The sequence below is a fragment of the Meleagris gallopavo genome, chromosome 3 (assembly GCF_905368555.1).
Source record: "Meleagris gallopavo chromosome 3, MGAL_WU_HG_1.1, whole genome shotgun sequence".
Taxonomy (NCBI): Eukaryota; Metazoa; Chordata; class Aves; order Galliformes; family Phasianidae; genus Meleagris; species Meleagris gallopavo.
The window spans coordinates 76,425,499-76,449,697 of NC_139406.1; the positions used below are offsets into that span (position 1 = coordinate 76,425,499).

Here is a 24,199-nt window from a genome sequence, read left to right on the forward strand (position 1 = left end):
CGTTGTCGCTGTTCAGTGTAGAATAAATGCAAGCAAAAATGAAAATGACAGTAATTCTGTCAGCAAAGTCTCTGTCATTTTAATTCACATCTAAGTAATACTCCTGGCACCTTTAATTTTCATCATATTTTTTAGATGTACATGTAACTGTATGTTGATTTTTTTCCTCATTTGACAAGTATTTCTCTTATCTTTTCCTCCTGTGTTTGAACATCTTCAAATGCATAAGGTTCACATAATACACATTTACACTTTTGGTTTTAGGTTTTGTAGAAGTGCTTCTATCTTTTGTTTTAAGGGATTTTCTTTATTCATTTCACTCTTTGCCTAAGAGTAACTAAGAGTGATTCAGGTGGAGTTCCACCTCCATCTTTGTGAATCAATGTTTTATCTTCACATAGTAATATACAGCATTCTGATTTTATTCATCACTTACTCTAAATTTTAATTTGGAAATATCGATATTCTAATAGTACTTTTGAGTACCTTTTCCTATCTCCATTGCTTCACTCTTAATATTTCCAAGACAAAAATTCTCAATTTGTAATATAATCCTTTTTTTTTTTTCCTATTCAAACAGTTTTGAGTTTTGATGCTCTTAGGTATGCAAAAATTTATGCAATTTTAAGCACTTCTTACAAATAGGGCCATTGTTTGTTCACTCCTTATTTCTCAAATGTATTAGATTTTGTCTAACCTTTCATCAATGAGAAATTAGATTTCTATGTCATTTTTTAGTATCCTTTTGACTCTACGTAAAAATTAAAATCATATTATTATCCTTTCTCATATTTAACAGTGAAACAGCAAACAATGTTTATCACTCAGCAGAGGAAAAAGAATTTCAAGAGATTCTTACCTGTAATTTTGCTTTTCATTTCCTATGTGAAATCTGTCATACTGTGAATAAGCCCTATTTCCTTCCCAGTCCATTAATTCAATTCTTAGAGAATATTGCCTCTGACTTGTAATTGCAAAGATGAATTCATTCCCCAGCCAATGTTCACCTGATGGGCTACCAAAACCCTGGAAAAAAGTTGGCAGAAAAATTAGATTTAATTATCATAATTTATAGAATATTTATATAATAATAAAATCACCATCACTTTTTACCTATATATCTTAATTACTGGTCATGGAGTTTTGTGTCCTAGTCTCTAAAATGAGTCCATCAATACTTAACATGAATGAAAATTGTGAAATTCAACTGATATTTTTGGGGGCAGTGGATATTATCTATTGAAAATCACTTCCCAATTACAAGATATTAATAGTAGGATGCTAAATTTCTACAAGGATTACTCCAAAAGTAATACTTCCTATTTAATTATGTTGGCAGATAATACGAGGCGGATGCTGGTGGTATGGCAGTAGAGGTTGATCCTTCCCATCAGTATCTCATTATTTTTTGTCACCATGTGATAGATGGCAGCTGATGGACAGTATGACAAAAAAGGCATCTGACACAGGAGTGTAGATGAAGAAAAAGTGTGAAACTGAATTCCTCCATGAGGAAATAATTACACCCATTTACATTCACTGATACTTGCTGAAAGTTTCTGGAGACCAAACAGTGGATGTGATCACAGTGAGGCGGTGGATGGTGTGTTTCAGCAGTGGAACAGCAACAGTGGATCACTTCCACTGGTGCTAATTTTTAGAAGCATGGCATGCATCTTGTTCATCACTGGCAAAAATGCGCAGCTAATGATGGAGACCATGTTGAAAACCAGTGTTTTGTAACTGAGAATTTGCACTATCAAACAGTGTTATTTCTCTCTTTGTATCTTTCATATTTTCCATGGTAATAAATAAGAGGCTTTACTTTCAGAAAAACCTATGTATATGCTTCAGTGGCAATATTGAACATAAAGAATTACTATGATACATTTCATATGATGCTATACCTCATTATCATTAAGACAATTAAACCAAATGAAAATTCTATTGTATATTATGATTTTTTTTAAAAAAAAATATTTATTTATTTACATTTATTTAGATTACACACCGAATTGAAATTAGCTATGGAGGACAGTTCTGACAATTTCTCTGCTGTGACTGTGCGCTGTAACTGAAGGTGTCAAACTTTTGGTTTAAAATTCTCTTCTGCATATAGCATATGCAGGACAAGATCCAGCCGATGAGTGATCCCCAGTGAAACTACTTGTTTCCCTCATTCTTGATGTACTCAGAGTCATATTGCCTAAGATTTTGTCTATTATAAATTTCATTTTATCTTACCAGGCTGAGGTGGCGTAAGATATCTATATGTGTTATGTTACTTTGAAACCTTTAATTTAAGGAGATAGAATATTTTTATAGATTAGCCAAAGCACAACAGAGGATAATGTAATTAAAGGTACCTAACTCTCCTTACATGTCCTATATTCAGATGATCGCATTTCCAGGCTATACAATTCTCTAACATGGAAAAATGAAAGAGAAAATATAACCAGTGTTCAAACTGCACTCCTAATCACATATATATTTTTTGTGCATCCTCCAGGTTTTAAACTTGTTTATGTTTAATTAATATTTTACCATAATTAAAAGATTTATTTAGCACAAAAAAAAAAACAAACAACACTATATATTAAATTTGTTCTTCTTTTTCTTATAAAACTGTTATTTTATACTACTGGCTCTAAACAGTAGATATTATTTTAAAATTGTAATCTATCTTTGTGAAGAACTATTTCAAGGTTACTAGTTCATGCTTTTTCATATTTCTAGTGTTAGGAAAAGTGGAAGCTGGAAAAGTGCTGATTTACTTATACTGATACGCCAGGAATGATTTTAGAAGCCCCTTGTGAAAATTTCCTGATTAAATTAAATGAATGACAAAATGATATTCTTGCTTTGATACAAATTCACCTTCTGGTACTAAATTGTGTCTGCCAGACATATGAAAGAAATGACAGAAGTTAACAATAATGAAACTCTGCTTCTGGAGTAGACTAGACTGCAATGAATGTCAAATATTTTCCTTTACCATTCACTATGGGAAGTTACTTCTCTCTGCAGTACCCATCGTAGTATTAACAGATGATATTCTGTATGGTTGCCCTTTAGGTAAGAGGGCATGAAATGATACCTGCGTACAAAGTGTTTAGTCTGCAAGAACTGAGATTCAGTCTGTGGTGAGTCTCAGAGAGGACTTAGACTTCAGTATAGAAGCATACTGTAATTCCACACTTCTTTTCCTGCACATTATTTCACTATATCTTCCTTCTGAAATAGATGATTTTCCATTTTAGTACCTGTGAATACTGTTTGTAGTATTCCGTTGATATCTTACTTTGAGTAGAGCAGTTTGAGCTCTACTCCCCAAGCTTTCCCATGATGATGGTTCTGTGTCTCTCACTTACTGCTTTATTCTGTTTGCATGCATATTTTAATTTGTACATACTTTCTAAAATGTAATGGCCTATTTCTCATCTGCATAAACCCTGCCTGAAGCTGAATAGTTTTCAGTATTTCATATCTGTTCTTTTGATCCTTTCCATCACCTCACCTTCTCTCTCTGCCCTATGGCTCTCATACACGGTCACTCCTGCCGTAGCAACTTTGGCAGTGACCTACTGGAGCAACCTCAGCCAGTCTCTGACATCCTCTTTTGCCCATGGTTATTGCTGCTTGTCTGAGAGGAAGGGAAAACATACTCTGCAGGGCTACTCAGCCGGTAGCTTTTCTCCCTAAAATCCAGAAGTGAGAAGTTCTTTTATCACTGGAGCTTAGGTGTCTATATACCAGTCAAAATATGCGACATTGATATCTAAGTGGTTTCTTATTCTAGAAAATATATATTATTATTTTTAATAGATTTCACCCTTTAAAAGAAGATTTTTGTCAAATTATTTCTCCCATTTTCTCATTGCTGGCAAGCAGTAGGGGCTCTCCTTTGAACTGTGGCTCTACTGAGTTATATTAGTCTTATCTTATTTAAATTACAGCTTATTCAGGATATAGTACATATGGCTTTTTAACATTGTGTTCCCATATGTGTTCTATATAAACTCCAGACACCATACATAATTATTCTGAAAATAATAATTTTTCTTCTTCACATTTACACTTCCTTCTCCTTTTTTCACGTGTTATTACGCTAAGATGAAAATCTATCACTAAGTGGTTTGCTCTCCTGACCACAGGAAATGAAGTTGAAGCAAAAGAGAACAGAAGGAATATAAAAATGAAAAAAAAAAAAAGTTATGGGGAAAGTCTCTGCATTAGCTACATTAGAAAGTGCTACTTTATTGAAAATCAGATTAGAAATGAGTAGGCTAAAAATGATTTGTGTTTCAAATGTACTGCTGAATTTCTCAATTAATATTTTTTTTAATTGGAGAACAGCATTCTCGAAACCAAATTCCATTTATAATTAAAGGCTTTTTTGTTACTATATACTCTAATAAATCTCTTGACATGCCCTAATTAGAAAAAAATACATATGTATTTTTTTATTATCATCTCTTTATCGGTGAGACACTCCTTTTAAATTAAACTGCTTTTATGAAATAAAAACAAAGAAGTAAGCAGAATATAAAAAATACCTCTGAAGAAATGAATAATCCTTATGATGGGTACTGTATTTTATTAAGCAATTATTATGATTGGAAACCAAACAAATAAACAGGTAATCAGAGCTTTATTAGATCTATTCAGACACTAGTCTGATTTAGTATGAATTAACTTTTAGTTTGCATTCCTACCTTGAGGCTGGTAGAGAAAATGATAGCAAAGAAAGATCATACAAGGCCCTTTTGGTTATACCTCAGTGCCTTTAGCCCTCAAGTACAGTTGTGAATTTTATCTTCAAATACAAAATCTTTTTTTCTTCAGCCAGAAGACTTACGGAAACAACTTGTGCACTTGTGATGCACACCTGTATGCTATTTTTATGAATTGCCTGGAACAGTTTTGAAACATCTCACAAACATGAAGTTCAACAAAGTAGCAGGAGAGCTGCTGCCTGGGATGGGCAGGCCCAGGGAGATACAGCAGCTTTCCAGCTGCCTATCAGCAGGAGCAAATCAGCCAGCCAAAAGCAGATATTCAACACATATTGCCTCTGAGGGATCCTTAGACATCTGGGAGAGATTTGATGGAGATTACAAGGGAACTCAAGCTATCGCCACAGCAAATCTTAGAAAATACTTAGAAATTCAGGAAGATTTTTAGTAATGAGAAGGGACTTCAATAAGAGACAAAATTCTACAAAAACAAACCTCATTAGGATTGTTGTTCACAAGTTGACTCAGTAATTGTTCAGTAATGAGAGTCAAGCATTTTAGTTAACAGGAAAGTTATACACATTCTGCTGTTTAACTCTGTGCCAAGTGATAAGATGCTTTCAGCCTTGCCTATAAACCATGTTTATCAACTTACATGGGAAAAAGTTGTTTATTTCAGACCCCAAACTGTTATTAAATGTATTTGTTTTCCTTCACCTATTGACTCTGTCAACATTTTTGATTTTTTGTATTCAGATGACTGTAACAAATGCTTCATGTTAAGAGTTTGCACTTAAAAACAGTGAAGTACGAGAGGTGTTCCAAGCCATCCTCAGCCATCAATTTAGTAGAAGAAACATCTGTATTTCATGAATGTGTTTGTATTTAATTATAATTCCCTTTGAAACCCAATGGGATTTCAGTACTGTTCCAAACTGCATTTAAAGTGACTAAGAGATACAATTTTATCATTAACTTTTTGTATTTCGTCCATTACATGTTTCCAAGTACAGGGGTTAATTCCTTAAACTTTAAATTTTACTGCAAAACACTGTCATATTCCTTTTTCCTTGAAATTTGCATAAGGTTTGGGGATAAATGGTAAACTGGGCACTTCAATTTCCCAAGAAAGTAGTTATCATAACAGCAAAAATTCAGAAATTTCCAAAGGTTTTCAGAACTCTTCTACATTTTCCTCATTAGCACTCTATAGAAATTGAGAAAAGCTTGCATTCCATATTGTATTTTCTCAACTGCTCAGCATTAGTCATAGGCAGGATATACAAATCTTTGCACTGACTTAGGTTAAGTTATTTTCATGTTTCATTTTATTTTTCACAAACTGGAAATATATTTTTGCAGCTGTTGAAAACTGCATTATGATTGTATTTTGGCCAAGTTTTACCTGACGTTAGGAAAAAAGATATTTAATCACAATCAGCGAGTAGTTTTGTTATCAAGGAATAATCTTGTGGTGTTTTGCACTACATTTAGAATGGGTTTTGAAGACATGATAACACAACTTACTTTCAGAGCAATATGTATATGTACTAGGATGAAGTATATATATGTACTAGGATGAAGCATATATGTACCAGGATGAAGCAAAGGAGTTTTCTGGTTCTCTATGCCTACTGATATATCATAGAATTGTGTATGTTTTGACACAGTGTCCAATTGTTACATATATATATTTAAAAAGAAAAAAAAAAAAGGAATGTGTTGTCCTTTTATATGCATTAACACATAGAATCAAATACAATAAAAGTGCATTTTATAATTACTCTAGATGATTTCCAGGTTCTACATCACCTCATTTACAATGGCATAATGATTAACAAAAACAAAAATCAGTTATGAGCACAAAGAAATTTAATTCAATTCTGATTTGAAAAATGACCTGAAGAATTTAAGAAGTTGATACTTATTCAAAAATAATAAGTAGGGTGCAAAAGACTTTTATTAGGTTTGGCAAATGCTGTGGGGGTATTCTGCTTAAATCATGTTACTCTAAGTTTATTAAAAAATTATCTCTCTTACTTTATTTATTTTGTCTGATAATGTTCATAGGAAGCTTTGACTTTTTATAGACAAAATAAAATTGAAACCAGACACAGTCAATATATTCTATGGGTTCATCTTCTGTCAGACAATTCACTGAAAAAGGCAGATAATATTTCAGTGTTTTACAACAGCAGTGTCTTCCCAGAAGCCATAAAGAATATTCAGCTCATTTTGCCGTAGCTGAGGATTTGGCATGCATTTTGTGCAAGAGGATAATTTCTTAAAAGCTCAGAATAATTTTTCATTTCCATCACATCAGATTATTCACTGTATATTTATTTTAAAATAAACATATGGCCTATAGAAACAGCTTAAACTTTTCTGAAATAACCAATGTGTTAAATAATGCTAACTTAAAAATATATTAAAATAATAATAAATATTCATAGTTATTTTTATTAAATACAAATAAATACTTTGTGCAATGTTTCAAAAATATGTTTGGGTGGAACTCAAAGGCACCTTCTCCAAAGTTTAAATGAAAAGTTACTTTCAAACTAAATACAGAACTAAATGTCTGTACAATTATTCCCCACTTGAAGTATTTCTCACAATCTTGTTCAAGTTCTGCAGCCATACTTGTTCCTTCTAATCCAAATGTATCAGCAGACACAGAAATTATTGTCTTTGTCCTTCCTTAACATACAGAGCATCAGTAGAAGCGGATTACCTCATGAGGAAAAATCCCAAAAGTAGAGACCAGTTTTGAAGTACAAACTTCGCTTAAATGGTACCTCTAGCCTGGCAATGAGTCCCATACAGCTCACTTTCCTCCAGTTATCTACATACAATAGCCAGTGATTCTTCCTCTTGCCTGGATTTCAATCTCACGTCTTGACTCTACAACTAAAATTAGGTATTTCCTAACAAGGCAGGCTAGGTGGAGAACCCCTTTCCCAAAGTTCCTGCACTCTAGCAAAAATGGATCCTGGGAACATACAGATACTTACTGTGGCTCTTACTATATGTATTCAAAGGAGATGAGTTTATTTTAAAGAAAAGAAAGCTTGATTTTGTATTCTAAGACAAATTGGGAGTGTAAGAGAAGTTTCTCTTCTGTTATTTTCAAATAAATAAATTGTGTAGATTAGAGGTAAATATTCATGTCCTTAAAAAGAAAAAAGTAATTTTATTTCACTTTGGGCAAAAAGAAAAAATTTTGGAGGTAGGACTTAATTTTCTTCTACTCTCTCTCTCTTGGCTTACAGGTTGCTCTTCTCTCTTTTACTTGGACTTCACTGGGATACTAAAAATTGAATGAGAGTAGAAGATTAACACCAGAGTTAGATAATTATAACACTGATTTTACGTAAATTCCTAGGTGAAGGGCTGCTTCAGCGAGTCCCAGATGGAACAGATCAGGCAGACATATATCCGTCAAAAGAAAACTGTTCTGTGATGAGAGCATACATGTTCATTTGGAGAATAGCAGAGCAGGTACCTAAGGATCTCTCTCCCTCATTAAAAAATAAACAAAACCTCTCAAAATATCTGCTGGATCTTGTAAAATAGCATGTCCACCTTTTGCTTAGAGAGTTTCTTCAATAAGTGTTAAAGACTATATTCAATACAGCATAGTTAGAACGCAACTGCTCAATACTATGCTAATTTTTTCATCAGGAAATATTCCAAAAAATGAAGATGCTTTCTTGTGTGATAGCATCTCTGTTGCCTAGTCTAGTGATCCAAAGCTCTCTGAAGCAAAAATGATTTTGTTCTTGCTCTCTTAGATCCTGTGGTAGAAGTTCTGACAGCCTTGGTCAGAACTAAATAGTTTCAAGAGCTAGCCTCTACTGGACATGCTAGACCTCAGAAGAAGAGGAGAATATGCTGGCTCATTTTGTAATACTGATGAAAATGTCAATTATTATTACAATTAACTGAGTAGCAGTTTCAGTCAGAAGTGACTTTTTAATAAAGTATGGTGACAGGCAGTTCCTTATCAGAGATGAGTGAGTTTCTGGAAAGGCGTTACTCGCAGGATATCTTAATACACATTCCTGTCACTAAAAATCATTTCCTTATATCCAAATTACTTGGTAAATGTTTGAAAGAAAAAAACTACTTCTATGTCATATATTCCACTCACTTGAAGTAATGATTTTTTTTCAGATGCAGACAATTTATAACTCACGTCTTTGAAATGTACTATTTGTAAGAAATGCATTTGTGCCTATATGTTATGAAATTATTTGTGTCTTAATCGTGTCTTTTCTATCCCCTTGCATTCCTCTCTCATGAGCTTATCCATGTAACAAATATCACTTGACTCATCTTGTTTTTTTTTTTTTCAGTAAAGGAGCAGCATGCTTTCTGTCTTTTCTGAGGATGTGTATTCCCTATTATTTTTCTTTCTTCCAGGTCCATTCTTGTTCTGAAGAAGTGAAGCCTCAGGGGAGACTTTATAGCTCTCTACATCTACCTGAAAGGAAGCCTTGGCGAGGTAAAGGTTGGTCTTCTCTCCCAGGTAACTAGAAATAGAACGAGGTAGTGGACTCAAGCTGTGCAAAGGGAGGTTCAGTTTGCATACTAGGACAAATTTTTTGCTCTGAATGAATCAGAATGAGCAGACTGACAGGGAAGTGAGGGAGTCACTGTCTCTAGAGATGTTCAAGAAACATGGCAATGTGGCACTGAGGGACATGGGTTAGTGGGCATGGTGGTGGTTGACTGACAGTTGGAATTTATTATTTCAGTAGTCTTTTCCTTCTTTAATGATTCTATGACGCTGTGATTCTCAAAACCTTCATTTTTCAGGAAGGATCATGCTTGCACTGCAATGTAATTTGTATAGTTCTTCACATTACTGACAGGGAAAAAATTGAATCTGTTCCTGCAGAAGTTATAAGATATGCCTCCAGCTAGGTAGATAGATAGACAGATACAAGATAGATAGAAAGATGCATAGATTAGACAGACAGTCTATTTGGAACCAGCAGTTCTTCTCTTCAGATCTGTTTTAGTAAGCCAAAGAAGGAAGGAGAACCTGATCTGAAGACTGCTCAGAACAGAAGTCAGACCGAAACTCCACTCAGATGAAAAATTGCTTAGATAAGGTATTATTTATTTATTTACTTATTTATTTTAAAGACATTCTCTTTCCAGAAGTTGAAACTCTAATTCCCACTTCAAACAAGGAAATGTGAAAAACAGCAGAAACCTGCTTTAGGGTGATCCTAGCTGCTGTTGCTAAAGGAATTATCAGATACTAATATTGAAATATTTTTGATAAGATACTAATAGTAATGTGAAAAATCCATTGCAAAACATGAAAGAGAAGATAAATACTAATAAGAAAAGTACAGGAGACTGAATTCAAAGGACTTCCTCAGAATTTCTTCAAATTTATATATCTGAATATATAAAACTGATACGGTCTACAAGAGTTTGTATTCAAAAATGAGTTATTAAGAACAAAGGCACAAATTTCACTGCATAGGATATGACTGATGTAAAAAAAAAAGAACCGATAAGAACTTATGCCAATAAGAAATGAGATAACAGAATAAATCTGAACAAGACTTTTATTCGTCAGCTACTGTTTTAGATACCAGAGAAAGTTTAACTTTGTTTTCCAGAATGGGTATTGGGTATGAGTGAAAATGGAGCTAAAAGAATGAGGAGAAGAAGTTTGTAGTGCTGTTATCACTAACTTTGTGGTGATTAAAGTGTGGATTGAGTTGTGCATTTCCTACTTATGAAATATTTATGGCTGTTTTATCTCTCTATTGATTCGTTTCATGTGTTTATGTCTGCAGAATACACTGAACAGGAACTGAATTCCATAAATCCTTGAGGCACCAGTGTGAAACTGTCAAAGACAGTGATTACCTCAAGGTTTTTCAGCAGGATTAATCAGCGGTAACTGGGTAACTTCTGTAACCAGCAGTGTTGTCAATCACCTTTGCAGAGAACATCCCATGTCCATCCTTTCAGAGCTACTTGTCATAAGGATCTCAAGGTAGGGTTAGAGAAAATACGCAAGGGTTTCATAAAACTAGTAGAACCAGAAATCTGTGAAGGTGCTAGAAGTACTACAGGTTGGTGACCTGAGATTCTTAGGACAACATCAAAGCTGGCATTCAGTATTTCCTTGTAACAAATCTTTCCAGTGTTTTCGAGGTTCTTTTCCCATAGAAACCAAATGCACTGAAGGTGAATGAATCTACAGAGATTCATTATTGCTGTTACATCATCATGATAATGCTTATTTCTGTTAGATTAGATGCCCTAGTGAGAAAAGCACAAGAAGAATCTTAGAAAATCTAGAAACTATGTCTGAGCATATTTTAAGAACTGCTGCATCTCCTACCACAGCACCTGGTTTTCACTGGAAGAAAAAATAAGTAGATGTGTTAGAACAGAGCTGTGAAGTGACCTAATAAACTCTTCAGACCCTCACTGAGAAAAAATAAAAATGAGGCAATTAAGTCAGTAGTGCTCTTATGTTGAAGCTCAAACTCCTACACGTTAGAGTAATCTCCAGTTTCTTCTACCATCTTCAATTGTCCAACATTTGATGGGATAAGATAATCACAGCTAGAGGCCTTCAGTAGTAACTTTGGTGGAAGCAGAGAAAAAGGTATATACCAACTGTATTCATCATTTATAGGATGTTTATCAGTTAAGTCTGAAACAGATACTACAAAACTGAGGCATCTACTAGAAGATTATATTTTCATAAAGAAAATGAAAATGAATTCAGATTGTTTGAACTAGTCAAACCCTCCATAATCCAATCCTCAAAATGTTCATACTGTTGCAATGAAATTAAAAAAAAAAAAAGAAAGAAAAAAAAAAGGATTGGTCTATGAAAAAGCAAATGAGGGAGTAAATCTCTATAATTCATGTGGAGTGTATAAATTAAAACAAAAAAAGAGCAAGTTAGATTGCGCACACAAATTCTAATTTCTTCATAAGTAGGAATGGTATAATCTTAAGATACCTGGTTCACCTCCCCAAAATGACATTTTGTATTTTATTTGACTTCATATCAAAATAGAGTAGAACAGTTTTCAAATTTTCTGCTATATTAAAACTCCAGACAGCCTGATTTTCTATTTTTATGATTTCTAAAAAATTGTGTCCAATTTTGAAAATTCATTCAAAAATATCTGTCATTTCAATATTAATTTTATCTCACATATATTAAGTGACAGATTATATCATTTTTTAATCCACTGTCAACAAGGTCTGATGTCAGGAACCTAAATGGTTAATTTTTCCCTAAAATTTATATTTTCTAGTTATATAAAAATATTAAAAACAAAGCATCCTTAGAATCCAAAATGATATTTTGGCTAAATAATCTGACATTCCTTTTATTTACTTATTTATTTTAATTTTAATTTCTGAACAGAACTTTTCTGCATTTAAATTATTACTGACTGGACCTTACTTTATTTTTTTTAGCATTTTAAATATTCTTTCCATATGGTACCTTTCAAAAACTGCTAGAAAAAAGATTTTTCTCTTCCAAGCTTGTAATACGGTTCTGAAAACTTCACTGAGAATGTCTCGGAAATAAAATCCAGTTCTCAGGAATTCAAAGAAAGAAACTCCACAGAGAAGTTTGATCTGGGAATGAGTGAGAAGCTCAGAAATTATTTAGACTAGAATTATTTTTTTAAGTTGGCAATGGGAAAATAACCAGCTAATGTAATGTTATCTGTAATTTGGTAAGTTATTTATTGTTCTTTAATTCTATTTGAAGTATCAACGTTTCCAGTACATTGTCTTAATTGGCAGAGGTCTTGTGTGGCTTGGGATAAACCCCAGTAAAACTCTTTGTTCCTATCTGAGAAGCTCCAAATTCTGAAGGAGTTCCCCTTAGTTGAAGGCATCTATATGTTAGGAATATCGGCACATTCTCATTACCCGTCAATGTGACAGCAATTCCAAACTTCAGAGAGGCAGACAAGACATTAACATTCTTTACTATATATGCCTGGACATCATCTCATTTTAATCTCAGTAACTGAACTGACAGAAACCCTAATTCATGCAAAATAATACTCAGCTGAGTAAAAAAAAAGAATATTATGACTTTAAATAGTAACATGCATGAAAAAGGTAGTTCACAAAGGACTATTGGACATCACACCATTATAAGACCCGCTTAAGACAATGAGAAATACTATTTGAAATCTTTTTCCTATGAATTTACAGCTATTCCACATCTTTTCCCTTACCATTTTGTATTCTTTCCAACCTTTCTGGAAATCCAGACTCCCATCTTCTCGGTGCTGTATAACTGTCCATCCTCCTCCATTGATTTCCATATTACAAAAGACCTGTGCAGTAACAAAAAAAAAAAAGAAGAGATGCTTGCACTGGAATCCTGTCATTTTAGAGGTGGAAAATGTGAATAATGGAATTATGGAAGCCTGTTTCCCTATGGATTCATGCTTTATGCTTTTGATGGCATGCTCAGACCCCGTATACATTCAGTGTAATTCTCTCAGTAAAGTATGTTCATACAGAAAAGTACCCATTTAAAATGGATATTTATTTTTTATTCATTTTTCACCCTTCTTACCCTACATTTAAAAAAAAAAAAAATAGAGGATAAGTTATAAATAAATTACAGACACTACTTATACATTCACTTTTCTTGGTATGTGGTGGTAGCATTCATTATTGTATGAAACAATTTTAAGATCCGACTAAGTTTCTCAGTGCTCTTAATTGAAGCAAATTTTCCTGATTTTCATTCCCAAGTACTCGTCCACCCCAGAGTGGCACTGCAGTTATCCTAATTTTCATTTGACTCTATGCTTTTATAGTTATATTTTGTTTTTTAAGAAAGGTGCTAATATGTGAGAAGGTGGAATAGATGCCACCTATCAGTTTTAGCTTTTGGCATTCACATCGACTGCACTGGAGAGTAACTTAGAACTTTAAGTTGCTTTGCCAAATCAAAGGCTAATATCCAATTCATAAGATCTCTTATTTGAGAAAGAACCATATTCCACCCTCAGGCAAAACAGTTTAAATCTTTCTTTCTCATAACCATTGTCACAGTAATCTGTGCAAGAACTTTTGTTTTAATTTGCTCCAGGCATGACAAGCGAAGAGACTGTGTAGGTACAGGAAGGAAACAGAATACTGAACAGTGCAAATATGTGAACTTCATTTAGGTTAACCACAAGAAAACCCACAAATTTTTACAAATATTTTGGCCCTATACTTTGTTCAGGGAAGATGGTGAGAGTCAAAACATTTATCTGCAAGATTTAATTTCTTAATCTGATTTACAGTGAGAATTTCTAAATGACGGATTCACTTTCCTTACAAGTCATGTAAAGCTCCCATGAATCCATGCCAATTTCTAAAGCATTAAATCCTCAACTGTACTAAGACTACTCATTTTAAAGACGCACACACACACACACAATACAAGTCTTTTTATTCTAGAATAGAAAAAAATGCCTATTAAAGTACTTGAATGTTTTCTATATAATATAGCAGATTAAAGGAGAAAACTGCAGAGTGAAAGAGAGATTTACAGCAGCTGTCATTGTGTGGTCTGGCACTTTCTGTGGTGGTAGACACAAACACCTGCCACACTAACAGGGGTGCCAAGCTCCTTATAGATGTTTGCTGTGCACAGTTCTAGCCAACAAATGTCCTGGACTGGCTTCTGTCCCAGGCAGTGTCAGAGCACTCAATCGTTAAACAACTTTTAGCACATTCTGATGTTTAATCCTCTACCAAATTAAGAAAAGGATGAAGTTACTTTGAATTTTTACATATCTCTACATTCTGAATTTATCATCAACAAAAAGAACCTGGTTTAAATTAAAAGGGTATCCAAAGTGTTTCACTACTGCCTTCCTTAAAGGCATGAATAAGAATACCCAAGCTATTAAAAGAATCATAGAATCATAGAATGGCCTGGGTTGAAAAAGCCCACAATGATCATCGAGTTTCAACCCCCCTGCTATGCACAGGGTCGCCAATCACCAGACCAAGCTGCCCAGAGCCACATCCAGCCTGGCCTTGAATGACTCCAAGGATGGGGCATCCACAACCTCCTTAAGCAACCTGTTCCAGTTTGTCACCACCATCTATGTGAAAAACTTCCTCCTACTATCTAACCTAAATCTCCCCTGTCTCAGTTTAAGACTATTTCTCCTTGTGCTATCACTATCCACCCTAGTAAACAGTCGTTCCCCCTCCTGCTTATATGTTCCCTTAAAGTACTGGGAGGCCACAATGAGGTCTCCCCGGATCTTTCTCTTTTCCAAGCTAAACAAGCCCAGTTCCCTCAATCTTTTTTCACAGGAGAGGTGCTCCAGCCCTGTGATCATAATGGCCCTCCTCTGGACCTGCTCCAAGAGCATTACATCCTTCCGTATTGGGAGCCCCAGGCCTGGACACAGTACTCCAAATAAGCCCTCACAAGAGCCAGGTAGAGGGGGACAATCAGCACTTCTCCCTGCTGGCCACCCCTTTTTTAATGCAGCCCAGAACACAGTTGGCCTTCCGAGCTGCAAGCACAAATTGCTGGCTCATGTCCAGCTTCTCGTCCAACAGGACCCCCAAAAAGCATATATGGAATTATTTGTACATAATTCACAGTTATGGATTAAATTATTAAAAATGTATAATAATACTGTAGAGGTCTAATAATGTAATTCTACTATAAATGAAACTGGTGGGATTACTTCATAATGTACTTTAAGTGCTTCCACAATATGACTTCACAAGTCGACACTGTAGATTTGTATCAACAAGCTCAAGATCAAACAAGCCATTTGAGATTCAGGGAATATATCTCTTATACAGAAACCAAGGCTGGAGGTAACTGAGCGAGAACCACAGACTTTACAGTGCATGCAGCATCCATATAGTTAATGAGTTAAAGTTCTGGCAGATATACTCAGAGAGGTCATCAATGTGAAGCTTGCAGAAAGTCCACAGGCAGAAAGCAGAGAGAGGGTGAAGACAGAATTCATGGCAGTGCAGATTCTTTGCAGAGTTGTAAACACACAGATACGCCAGCATTTAACATGGCATTTTCAGTGCAGTGCACAAAGAAGTTTATAGAAATCATCCTTGTGATGACTTTGGTTGATGTTAAAGCAGAGTTATAGAGTGAAGCATGATAGGATATGGAGATGCTGCAATCACTCAGAGCTGTCCCTTTGGCTTCCTCCACCTCCTGTAACAGCAGTGACATCACCTTCACTGCCCCTCTATCCACAACAGCCTCTCTTCCCCCAGTAGGTGCCCCCACCTGTGTATAACCCTGAGCGGACTCTTACCTTTGCTGTCACTATGACTGAGGGATAATTGTTTATCAGCACCATCAAGCACTGCATGCCCGCACACAAACACACACACCCCTAAATAAGGCAATTGATTAGCTTAATATTTTAAGGCAAATCTTTTCTCAAAGATATGGAATATAATTTGGATCCTTTTCATCAGAAATGAATAACTTATTTTTCATGTAGGATTGGAAAACATTTTAAGCCAATGAACAGTTGAAGCTAGTGGCATGAAAGAAAATTTGCAAGCTGTTTTTTTAAGCATGAAAAATGAGGCATATAAATATTATGGAGCTGTATGCATAAAGGACAGTTTTCCATGAATATAGGAAGGTATGAAGAGCAAAATTATTAGAACTGACAGTAACAATTGTATAGATGATGAAGGGGCTTTTGCTATTCAGTGTCAGGATGCAAGTATCCCTAAGGAAATACATAATGTAACAAAAGTCTATTTTCATATCCCAAAGTATAAAATGGCAAAAAATGAGGCAATTGCTGGTGGCTGCAGGTATTACAGAAGGCAAAAATATTAGGCCACTTCAGAAATGTAGAAATTGTGCACTGCTGTTGTGATAATCCAGATAACTGAGCCTGCTTTAAGCAAATGGGTATGTCTCCATGGAATTCAAGATACTGCATGGATCCCAGAGCAATCTAACTGTGTCAGCATGGTGCTCTCTCTGGGCTAATTAGTCCTGCCACAGTGATGCGCTGATCTGATTTTGAAGCTACCTCAGCTGGAGTTGGTTCAGCTTTCTCTGCACAGCACTGTTTTGCAGATTGTTGATACAATCTGAATGTCTGAAATAACATCTGTTAAAGCAATTAGAGTCCTCACTTGATTAACTTGAGCATGCCTAGGATCAGTTCTTACTGTGTTATCATTAGGGCAAGACAGAAACAGGTGCTAGCAGAAACTCTCTCAACACACGCACATTCGCACAATAATTCTAACTCAAAAGGAAGCCTTCAGGAAAGAAAAAAAAAACAAAAAGTAGTACAGTGATACCAGCTGAGCTGTGCTACACGTATTGATTGACAACATTGTCTGCAAACAGTGATATAAGCATGGACACAGAGTAGTTTCCATTGTGTTAGTGCACTTGCATCATCAGTGAAGTGTGTTTAGGTACTCTGATGCTCCTGGAAGTATACCAGGAGCATAAGTGCTACAGTGCTTTCAGATACCTACTGTTTTTCATTGCAATCCAGATTCTGGAACATTAATAAGGCTAAGTAAATCCAACTTGTGCATGCAATTCTGACTTTGGTGTAACAACTCTGTTTTGAGATGAACAGCTTCTATGGAACTGCTTTTGTTCTTGTCCTGTTCAGTAAAGCTTAAAGGTGTCTCTGCATTTCATGTCATGTCCTTTCATATTCATCAGAGCTTTATTGGCCTTTGCCCAAAGCACTCTCCCACTACAATTATAATCATGCTTTAACGAACACTAATTACTCAGTAAACCATAACGAGTGGACATTCAGAGGCTTCCAAAGGCTGTCCAAAACCAAATTTTCTTTAGAAATAAATTTTACATACCGTAGTATCATTGTAAAGTGCCTATAGAGAGTTACATTGGTAATATTTGTACTGCGTTCTTCTATTTGCAGGGTCACCATTTTACTGCAGTAAGAATAAAATCACCTCAAAGACAGAGTTCCCTTTCTTCCATCCAAACCAATTGCTGGACGACACTCTACTTTTCTCTGGCAAGTAACTAGCCCATAGCCATGGTGGGGCTGCTCGCAGTAGTGCCCTGTCAGAGGGACAAGCCTGCCTTTCTCCCTGTCTGAATTACCATTAACCTATTTGTTCACTTTCCTAGCTTCAGCTGGCTCACTTTAGCCCCAAAATCATTCTAGAAAAAGCCTTTTTATATACTGTTTCATTTTCATCCAAAAAAGCTTGTAAATATCTCTTCAGAGGACAAGAAAATACAAGATTCATCATCAGTGCTAATATTTAATGTGTTCTCTGCAGTCATTCTTCCTTACTTTGTACAAGAAAAGTATGATTTTCGTAAATTTTTATTTTTAAATCCATTAATTCTTGTCTTTCTTTCTCTGCTACTACATCATCTGCTCATCAGCTTCCTCATTACAGCATTTTATGAAAGAAAATAATATAACAGAAGAAAACAATTTTATAATAGAAGATAATAATTTTCTAAGCCTCATTGCAGGCTTATTGGTGGTCATACAGGGATTCAGCTGAACTTGCTGAGTGGGAGGAAGTGCATAAACTCTTGAGTGCATGTTGGAATTTAGGAGGGATTCTCTGTCAGTGAGAAAGAAGAATGTCTGGAATAATACACTTTATCATTTTCTTCATTCTATTGTATTTTTTTCAAGTCTGAATATAACCAGGTTTATTTGTTTCAGTGCAATAGTTTGAAGAATGAGAATAAAGGCTCCAAATGCTCCTTTTAAGGTCAGGGTAACTTCCCATTTACAAAAATGAAAATAGATCATATATTTGCCTTACCTTTTTAGGATCTGACACATTGTTAATATAAATAGTGTAGACACCACTTTTGTTAAAACCAGATTGGTATACATCTGCACAGTCTCTGAAAGGCTTTTCTTCCTCCTTCTTCGCATTCTTAAGTAAAACTGCACAGCAGAGAAAAATACAGTAATATAAGTTACAACAGTAATATTAAGCATGTTTGTATGAAAGAGACTCGTGCACACTGTATTCACTTTAAACATTCACATTAATAACTATACTGTGGTCCTTAGTAATTGAGTAAATTCTATTAAAATTTATTATGAAACTGTCAGACAGATGGCAGAGGAGGCACCAGCAGAAATAAGTCATGATGAAAATAGCTATATAGAGCATCCTGTCTACAGAGAGATGAGCACAGCAGATTCCTTCTGAGAGCTAAGGACCGTGCAGCTGCAGGTGTTGCGCCTGAATAAAGCTGTGTCTGAGAGGTTGTCAAAGAACACTCCAGCAACAGCATGTGGAGGTGGACAAGCTTGTTCAGTGCTGTGATCCAAGACAGACTTCACCTGAGAGAGCAATACAAAATCTGGAAGGAGACTATGCCTTTTCTCAATGATGCACTGCCTTTTGAGCAGCCTTGGGGCTTGTAGCAAGGGAGATGTTTGCTTAAGTTTGCTTTTTTTGGATGCAGAGAATGGTTTCATGAGTTTTACACCTACATATAAGTTGCTAGACACAGCCTAAGGAAAAAAAAGAAAAAAATGCTCCTGAAGTCAGTTATTTAGAGTCATGTTTAGTCTTTTTATGACTCAGAACAGGAAAACAATTAATATTGGAACACTGATGCAGATCATCTTGCATATCACAGATTGCTTATGAGGGCTGCCCCAAAAGTAATGTCTCCTATTTTATTACACTGGCCCACAACATCAGAGGCAAATGTTGGTGCTATGGCAGTAGAGTTGGACCTTCCTGCCAATATTCCATTATGTTCTGTTACCATGTGAAAGATGGCAGCAGAGGGGCAGTCTGACATGGAAGTGTGTTTGGAGAAAAGGTGTGGAGTTGAATTCCTGCATGTGGAAAAGATTGCACCCATTGACATTCACTGATACTTGCTCAACATTTATGGAGCCCAAACAGTGGATGTGAGCACAGTGAGGCAGTCGGTGGTGTGTTTCAGTAGTGGTGACAGCAGGTCACCTCTGTTGGTGCGTTTGTTTACAAGTGCAGCATGCAGTCTAGCAAAAATTAATCACTTTGCCAAAATAAATAGCCAGGGATGGTGACCATATTGAAAAAGAGTTTATTGCATCTGAGAATTTGCTCTAATAAACAGTGTTATTGTTCTCTTTGTATCTGTTGTAGTTTCCATGGTAATAAATAGGAGGCATTACTTTCTGAGTGAACTGTGTACCCGGTCGAGGCTGAGAACTCAAGAGGGAATATTTGAGAATCGTGGTTTTAAAGCTACAGGAGATTCCCAGTAGAAGGAGATGTGAATGTTCCCTTCACTTTCACAAACAAAAGTAGTCTGACCCCACACGATACCGTAGAATATGATTTCATTCCAACAACACATACTTTAAGCACATCAGTATTCCCATAGAAATCCATCAGTCTACTCAGAATCTTACAGTTAAACATGTCTATAAGTGCTGTGCGTGGCTCAGGCCAGCACTTCATTAATCCCTTCAATAAGGAAAAAACATTTATGTCCTTCAGACACACTCATTGTCTGGTGACACACACATTTTTTTTTCATTTCTTTTGCTTGAAAATCAGATTTGTACGTAGAAAAAGGATTGTGTCTTATTCAGTCTCAATAAAGTGATCCATAATGTAAATCTGGTGTTTAATGATAATGATGTGCAAAAGAGCAACAGTCTTGCACAGCATGTAGGATGATCTGGGCCATAAAAGAGTTTGCTTTGCAGCTTGTTATGCTAACTTACCTCTGAACACTTCAAAGCAATATTTGAACATGGTGAATTTCTGCAGGATTACTTGTCATTTACATCACTAAACAGATGCAGAAACTGAGGAAGAAAAATGTTAAGTGTTTTGCCCCAGTGTGTTTTTGTGAAAAGGCAAAAATGAAAAAAAGAAAAAAAAAGAAAAAAAAAAAGTCCAGACTTGAATTATAAGATTATTCTACTCTGTAGGTACAGATGCAGACAAAATCCTCTTAGTTTTCCCTTTCAACGCATGTTGTGCTTATTGTTTTTTTTGAACATCATCAAAAAAATAAATAAAAATAAAACTAGGTTCAGGTACTTCCATGTGAACTTCATTTGGAACTTGGAAAAGAAAGGCAGTGCTGGTGATGTAATAGATGACACTCCCCTGTGAGATGGGGCCCTCAGCAAGGCACACAGAACACTGCACGATGGTGTCAGGTTTTAAATAAATCATAGAAGTGAGGCCTTCATGACTCGTATTAATTAAAGATTTCACAGTACTTTTCTGTATGCAGATGGTGTTAGCATCAGTGACCAAAGTCCAGCTTGAATAACTACTTGGGGTTTGAGCCAAATCCCAGAGGAGTTAAAGCAAAGACTCTCATTGATTTCAAGGGGCCTTAGATTAAATCCATTCTTCCAAGCCTGAATTTCTCTAATAATGGTGTTTCAACTGCAGACATTAGTTTCTCTTGTTTAAAAATGTATTTTATTGTACAGAGGCAGAGTCTTCATTTCCTTCAGTTTTAACTACTTATATTTTAATATGTATAATACATATAGAGAGGTCATGTTACCTCTATTTTACCATAATATACACATAGCAAAACACTTAAGAGTCACTCAGGGATACTAAGATTAGAATTTTGTTCCTTTTTAACTGAAAGTTAGACAAAAATTTAAGGATTATCTCCCAAAGTTAATATTATCTGACTTTCAAATGAAGTGAGATTTTAATTTCAAATGAATTAGAATTAGATTTGAAAATAATTTTCTCAGGAAATGAATATCTAAAAAGCATTCTTAGAAAAATATTTTTACCTTTTGCTTAGAGACTAGAGAAAACACAACAAAACTTCTGTTGACATCAGAGAGGAAGGTGACAGGGACAGATAAATGCCTTGCATACACTCAGTTTTCTTCCTTCACTTCAGTATCAGTCAACCAGAGACCACACAAAGCAGATATGTTAATTTCCTATAGACTAAGCAACCCAATTATTTTACAGCAGTGGGTTTCATGCACTGAACCGCTGTAGCCAGGAGAAGACAGCTTTCTCTGGGTGCCTGTCATCCGTTTTCCAGAAAACGAGAAGGAAAGCTCAGCCACTTAAGTGTGAATAAATATTAAAAAGTAATAAAGTTCAAGGCAAGACCTTCAAAACAAATCACGTAGTCATTTAATTTCTTTGTTCAGCTTAGACACCTGAACTTTCTTTAGAATTTTCTAATGCTAGTTTAGCTATTTTCAGATATTATACTTAGTCAAAGGTTTATGCATCCAAAGAAAAAGATACTAAGTCAAGTAAAATAATATCATGATTTTTAGACCTGAATAGTTAGCAAAAATTAGGAGACCTGGAGGGTTTTTTTTGTTTTGCCTTTTCTAGATGAATAAACTGGTGATGAAGTCATGCCCTGTGAAGACACAATGTCTATACGTAAAAACCTACTTTCCTGAACAGAAGATTAATTAACAAGCAAAATGAATTTATTTCAGTGTATACCCAAATACTTCTGCTCAATTTTCAGTCCAATAACTTTCTCTTTGGTCTATACTATCTACGTTTCCCTATCTGAGGAGTTATTTCAATTGTCAGTTCCTTGGTTTTATTTTTTTTTTTTCTCCAAAGCCTTGGATGACAGGTTGAGTCCAGGTAATATAGCAAGTATCTTCTATAAGTGCTCAGGCCTCTTCCAGTTGACTGTTCCCACATAGGTGCAAAAGCGCTGGCGGGGTGGTTGCTTTGCAGCTTCACAGAAGGACAGGAATCCAAATAAATATGGTTTCTGCAGACGCAGGAGCTCTGAGGTGCCAGAGCTGAGCAGTTCTACTGCTAGTAAGTGCTTAGTAAATTAGTTCATAAAGGTCATCTCGAAAGGAATGAAGTACTTAATTCACTGTTTTTCAAGTCTCTCAGATATTTGGTGAACGAACAATGTGGTTTGTATATAAATAATAAAGAATATCAAACTGCAGTTAATGATGTTGACTGAATCAACAAAATCACATTCATATTTACTAAATAATTTAAGTTCTGAACTGACATACTTTTGAAATCAGTTGAGACTGAGTTAATCACTAGAGTCCTGTGTCCTGTACTGATATTGTCAGTAAATGAAAGGCAGCTGTTGTTTTTTTCTATCGTGGTGACTTAGTTGGACAGATATTCAGAGATTTCTGCAGTACCTTATTGAATTCTTTTATTTTCATGGCTTAAATGTTTCATTTACGCAAATCTAATTTTCTTTATCAGATTCAGTAGTCACTAAACAAACCAAAAGACACAAAAAATATTCTTTGTGCTTTTGAATCTTAGAAGGAAAAGTCTCTCTCCAACATCTTACTACAAACATATTTTATCTAAATTCTAGCTGCTTTGTCAAAAGCATTTCATGTGTCTCAGATGAGAAGCTATTAACAAGTTGAAAAGGAGAATCTTGTAAACCGGTGTCTTTCTACCTACAGCTTCAGCATCTAAGGACAGGGTCATTCAAGGACTACAGCGTAGTAGTTACTATCAGTATCCAAATTGCAAGCAAAGTTTGCCTTACTCTTGTCATGGTTTCAGACACACAGTGCGGAATCCTACACTTCCATAAGATATCCTGTATCTCTAACCCTTTTTCCAGCCATTTGGGTGCAGCTGCTGTGTCCACTGCCTTTCCAGTTAAAATTGCAAATAGCACCTGGCTTGCGAAGAATTGAGTTGGGAACAGTTTGATAATGTTCTCAGAAGAATGTCAGTCAAATATCCCCAGTGTGGAGGCCTAGAACATGGCCCACACCATTCATATATGTTCCCAGAGTTAGTGCCAGGAGCCATAAGCAGCTCTGACAGAGAAAGGGTGAAGATTATTTTTGTTTTGAGAGGAAAGTTAAAGCCACTCTGTTTTTGCTGACTTACAGCCAGAGGTACAGTGTGCCATTTTAGTGCCCTACTCTTGCAGATACCAACCTCCGCTTGAGAACAAATATTGAACTGCAACATAGATTTATGTGTTACGCCAGTATTCCTTTCAGTAACACAGTCGTGTTGGAAATGTTCTGTGCACCACAGAAACAGACATAAAACTGGAGATGTGCTCCAACTCAGATTTGCTCTTCAGACAATCATGGTGCTGCCTACAGACTGAGTTGATAGCCATGTAAGTGCATGTTTCTGTACCTGGCAAAGAAGATTTGAATAGTGCATTTCCTGGGCTCCAGTCTGTTCAGATACATAAGAAGCCAATCATCTTTACTGCATGCTACAATATTTTCACCACCCGAAGTAGATCTTATATACTTATATACTTGGTGGACTCTGTATCACACTCTTCATGATCTTTTTTTTTCTTTCTTGTTTAGTTTTTCAGGCATAGGATCAAATATTTTGCACAGTATTTGAGCACATCATCAATTATACTGTGGTACATATTTTTTCTGATTTCTTTCCGTTCATTTGTAGTAATTTATGATTTCATAATTTATACAATTTTTCAT

At 35.5% G+C, this 24,199-nt stretch overlaps 1 protein-coding gene across 1 annotated transcript in view; it reads right to left on the reverse strand.

Annotated features, from left to right (window-relative positions):
- The window catches only part of ANGPT1 (angiopoietin 1), a 159,281-nt gene that overhangs the window by 36,736 nt on the left and 98,346 nt on the right, over positions 1–24,199 (reverse strand). The window contains exons 5-7 of the mRNA XM_085221571.1: positions 18,567–18,694; positions 12,992–13,093; positions 860–1,026 (exon numbers count right to left, since the gene is read on the reverse strand). Of these exons, the coding sequence (XP_085077697.1) occupies positions 860–1,026; positions 12,992–13,093; positions 18,567–18,694 (397 nt within the window). The remainder of the gene's footprint in view (positions 1–859; positions 1,027–12,991; positions 13,094–18,566; positions 18,695–24,199) is intronic.